Here is a 4574-nt window from a genome sequence, read left to right as displayed (position 1 = left end):
AATCCCTTCTCCTCCATTCTCCTCTTGGGATCTTGGGCACGCACGCACACGCGCCCGGCGTGGGTTTTAAGCCACCGGGTCCGGGACGCGAACCACGGTCAACTACGTGGGAGTCCAGCGACATAGCCATTACGCTAACTGCTGGTTCCCTTTTTTTTCTTTTTTTTGTGGAGAGGTTTTTGCTATAGGGTTATTGTGCTCACTGGAGAGACAGAGAGAGATAGGGAGACAGAAAGTGAGAATCACCCCCCAGAAGGGATGGCCACGCTGCAATCCCTTCTCCTCCATTCTCTTCTCGGGATCTTGGGTACGCACGCACACGCGCCCAGTGTGACTTTAAGCCACCGGGTCCAGGACTTGAACCACAGTCGACTACATGGGAGTCCAGCGACATAACCATTATGGCATGTGCTGGTCCCATGCATAGTTATTTCGTAATACATATCATTCGTGAACTTTTTAAAGACACCCCCTCCCCATAAACGGCCCTGGGATATTCCTGAAATTTGCTGACCTAGGAAACGGTCTTCAGGAATTCTCCCGCAGCCTTTCACCTGGATGAAAACGGTGGCAATAATGCCCCCTCCCAAGCCTGGAATCAAAGCAGGTTTCTCTGTTACAAAAGTATGTGAGCTTTCACTGTGGAAATTTCCATCCGGAGCCAACAGAGCTCTCCAATTTTCGTCCTGCAGACAGATGCCTTTAAAAGACAGGTCAGTAATACGGTTTCCTGGTCTGTAATTGAATCCTGCTGTCTGCTTCGTTTCCCATGCCTTCCTGTTTTCTGTGCCCACAGGACCACGCCTGAACTGTTCTGGAAAAGCCCCTATTCAGTGGATCCCTGCTGCCGGGTTGGAAACGAGGGGATGCAGCTGTTGTGACAAAAACAAGAAAAGCATTCAGCCGGTAGCTCTAGAAACCCGCTGGCTTCCCAGAGCATCTGAGAAACGCCAGTCAGCAGCAGATGTTGAGAGCATGTTTAAAGAGCCAGTCTGGGGACCAGCAATTAGCGTAATGGCTATGTCACTGGACTCCCATGTAGTCGACCGTGGTTCACGTCCCGGACCACGTGGCTTAAACTCACGCCGGGCGCGTGTGCGTGCGTGCCCAAGATCCCGAGAGGAGAATGGAGGAGAAGGGATTGTGGCGTGGCCATCTCCCCTGGGGGGTGATTTCTCGCTTTCTGTCTCTCTGTCTTTCTGGCAAGTGTATGCGCCCTATAGCAAAAACCTCTCCAAAAAAAGAAGAAAAAAGAGCCAGTCTATGGGCTGGCAGGTGGTGTGGTGGTTAAGGCACTAGACTCCCACATGGACGACCGCGGTTTGAGTCCCAGACCCGATGGCTTACTTTCTCGCTTTCCCTTTCTCTCTCTGGTTAAATTCAAAACTAAGTTACAATAAAATTAAATAACTAACTCATGAGCTTGGGTGTTCCCAGTGGGGGTCTGCTCTGCCCTCAGATGGTACATGTGGAGATGTGAAAGTGAGAGCTGTACTCTGGGACAAAACCCTAAACACATATATAAATAAGAAAGAAACAAGAAAATCATTCAACAGGACTAAGGGGGATTTAATCCAGAAGCGTGAACTAGGTTGAGTGTTATAATAAAACACGCCATGTTAGGTGATCTAAGAAGTATCATTCGATGATCTGTATTCATGTCTAAAAGCTTTTGACAAATTCAACATCTCTTCCTTTCTTTTTTTTAATTTTATAGAGGTTTTTGCTATAGGGCATGTGCGCCCACCAGAAAGACAGAGAGAGACAGAGAGACAGAAAGCGAGAAATCACCCCCCAGGGGGGATGGCCACGCCGCAATCCCTTCTCCTCCATTCTCCTCTTGGGATCTTGGGCACGCACGCACACGCGCCCGGCGTGAGTTTTAAGCCACCGGGTCCGGGACTCGAACCGTGGTCGACTACGTGGGAGTTCAGCGACATAGCCATTACGCCAACTGCTGGTCCCTCTCTGGTCAAGCTTTTAAAAAGTACTAACAAATACAATGAAATAAATAATTATTTTAAAAATCTGCATGGTTAAAAAAAAGGATAATACATATGTCTAAGAATATAATTATGTCTTTTACCCATGAAGCGTTAGTTTAGATCGACTACAAACTGAGGGAAGCCACGTATAAAATTTTATTTAGAAGGAGCATGGTGGAGGGGGAGTCTTGGGTTAGAACTGGCCCCAGCTTTACCTTCTTCAGTTTCCTGTGGGCCCCGCTGTGGTTCCCCTGCGCCAGGTCCGCCCCACCTAGGAGTCGGTATGTCTCTGCCACCTCCGGACTGAAGTCGCCAAATGCACCCACTTTGGCTTCCAAGGACTCCCTCAGGACTGCGGTTGCTCTCTGCAAAGGGAATAAAAAACTGTCCGTTAAAACGCTCAATGTCAGGTTAAAATAAATGATAGGATCGGGGCCAGCAGGTGGATGGTAGTTAAGGGGCTGGACTCCCACATGTCCGACTGTGGTTCAAGTCCCAGGCCCAGCGGCTTGAAAATCACATTGTGTGCGTGTGCGTGCGTGCCCCAGATCCCGAGAACAGAATGGAGGAGGAGGGATTGTGATGTGGCCATCCCTGCTGGGTGTGATTTCTCACTTTCCCTGTCTCTATCCCTCTCTATGCATCCTCCAGCAAAACTTTACAACACACACACACACACACACACACACACACACACACGCGCGCGCGCGCGCGCGCAAAGAAACAAGGGTAAAACAGGGCCGCCAGTGACCCAGGATGTGAAGAGCTGGCTGACTAAACCCTCCAAGGGCAGGCTGGGAGGATAAAGGGCACCTTCCTATCAGTAGCGCTGATTTGGGGACCAGCTGCGGGTGCAGTGAGAATGCCACAGGGCCCGCATGGAAAAGGTGTTGCGTTCACACCCTGAGGCCTTCCTGAGCGCCGGGGACCTGCACGTGTTTGTGATCCGGGCTGGCTGAGCCTGGGGCTGAGCAACGGCGTGCAGACGCTGTTGGGGGTGTCAGCCTCTTTGACTCTCATCCCCTGTCAGTCTCTGTCTCTCATGAAATAAATAAATAAATAAATACACTTAAAAAAAAAAAAAAGTTTTGGCCAAAGGGCATGTGTGCTTGCTGAAGAGACAAAGAATGAGACAGAGAGAGAGAGAGAGAGAGAGAGAGAGAAAGTGAGAAATCACTCCCCCCGGAGGAATGTCCATGCCACAATCCCTTCTCCTTCATTCTCCTCCTGGGATCTTGGGCACGTACACACCGCGCCCAGCATGATTTTCAAGCCTTCAGGTATGGGGACTCGAACCATGGTCGACCATGTGAGAGTCCAGCACCTTAACCACCATGCCGCCTGCTGGCCCCCCGCAAATTTCTTCCATACTCAATATGTGGAGAGAGGAATTAGATATTCTATGTATCTCATTAGATATGAGATACATAGATATCTAATCAGATATTAGATACTCTAATCCTAATCTATTCTAAATCCTCTGTCCTAACAGCCTGCAGGCGGTGGGTCTGTCTACAGGGTTCTCAGCATTTCTAGTGTTCTAGGATCTTTATAGGTGAACGTGACAGTGATATTCTCATAAACAGCTTTCCAGTTCCTTTCTTGTATTTTTTTAAAAAGAATTATCTATTTAAATTTATTTCCTATTATTTTTTTTAGACTTGCTACAAGACATGTGCACTCACCAGAGAGAGACAGAGAAAGAGACAAGGAAAATGAGAAATTCGGCTGCCAGGCCCAGGACACGAACCCTGGTTGGCCATGTGGGAGTCCAGCACCTTAACCACCAGGTCACCTGCTGGCCCCTAGTTCTCCAGTTTCTACAAGCAAATTTCTGGAAGCTGCCCCAAATGTGGCCACCCGGCCTTATTTATCTGTGTCTCCAGAGCCTGGCCCATGTTTTGCACACAGTAGGTGCTCCACGGATGCTGGAAGAGTGAAGGAGTCGCCCTTTGGATATCCACAGGGTCAGTCATGGGAGTAACTAGACATTTGTGATCCGAAATCTCTTACCTCTTTTTGTCCTGTGATTTGCAGAAAATGGCAAAATTCATCCTGAATTGAAAGAAATTGGGCTCTTCCCGTCCCTTCGCAATCCCTCAGGTGAGCCAGGCTCTCCTGGAAATACTGCTCAGCCACATCTGTAGAAGAACATCATGATGACAATGCGAAAACTGCTCACAGATTTGAAATGGAGACGGAGGAAGTAAGCTTCCAGCAGTCGTGAACTGCTGGAAAATAATATGTATTTGGACAAGAGAAACCAGTTAAGGAGACTGTTGTTGGCCCGTCGGTTTGCCTCTTATCCTAGAAAAGATTTAGGTCTCAAAAGGATATAGTCAGGACCAGCAGCTGACGTAATGGCTATGTCACTGGACTCCCACGTAGTCGAGCATGGTTCGAGTCCTGGACCTGGTGGCTTAAACTCACACCGGGCGCGTGTACGTGCGTGCCCAAGATCCCAAGAGGAGAATGGAGGAGAAGGGATTGTAGCATGGCCATGCCCCCTGGGGGGTGATTTCTCGCTTTCTATCTCTATCTCTCTCTGTCTGTCTGGCGAGTGCACGTGCCCTATAGCAAAAACCTCTC

The 4574-nt window shown here is 49.0% G+C and overlaps 1 protein-coding gene across 6 annotated transcripts in view; it reads right to left on the bottom strand.

Annotated features, from left to right (window-relative positions):
- The window catches only part of TTC23 (tetratricopeptide repeat domain 23), a 46863-nt gene that overhangs the window by 9572 nt on the left and 32717 nt on the right, over window positions 1-4574 (bottom strand). For all 6 annotated transcript variants that reach the window (XM_014592762.2, XM_014592761.2, XM_014592760.2 and 3 more), the window contains exons 8-9: window positions 3999-4126; window positions 2201-2350 (exon numbers count right to left, since the gene is read on the bottom strand). In XM_014592762.2, coding sequence (XP_014448248.1) covers window positions 2201-2350; window positions 3999-4126 — 278 coding nt within the window. The remainder of the gene's footprint in view (window positions 1-2200; window positions 2351-3998; window positions 4127-4574) is intronic.

The sequence above is a fragment of the Tupaia chinensis genome, unplaced genomic scaffold (assembly GCF_000334495.1).
Source record: "Tupaia chinensis unplaced genomic scaffold, TupChi_1.0 Scaffold138490_1, whole genome shotgun sequence".
NCBI classification, from domain to species: domain Eukaryota; kingdom Metazoa; phylum Chordata; class Mammalia; order Scandentia; family Tupaiidae; genus Tupaia; species Tupaia belangeri.
The sequence above is the reverse complement of the archived record's forward strand: the minus strand, read 5'-3'. Positions and strand labels throughout refer to the sequence as shown.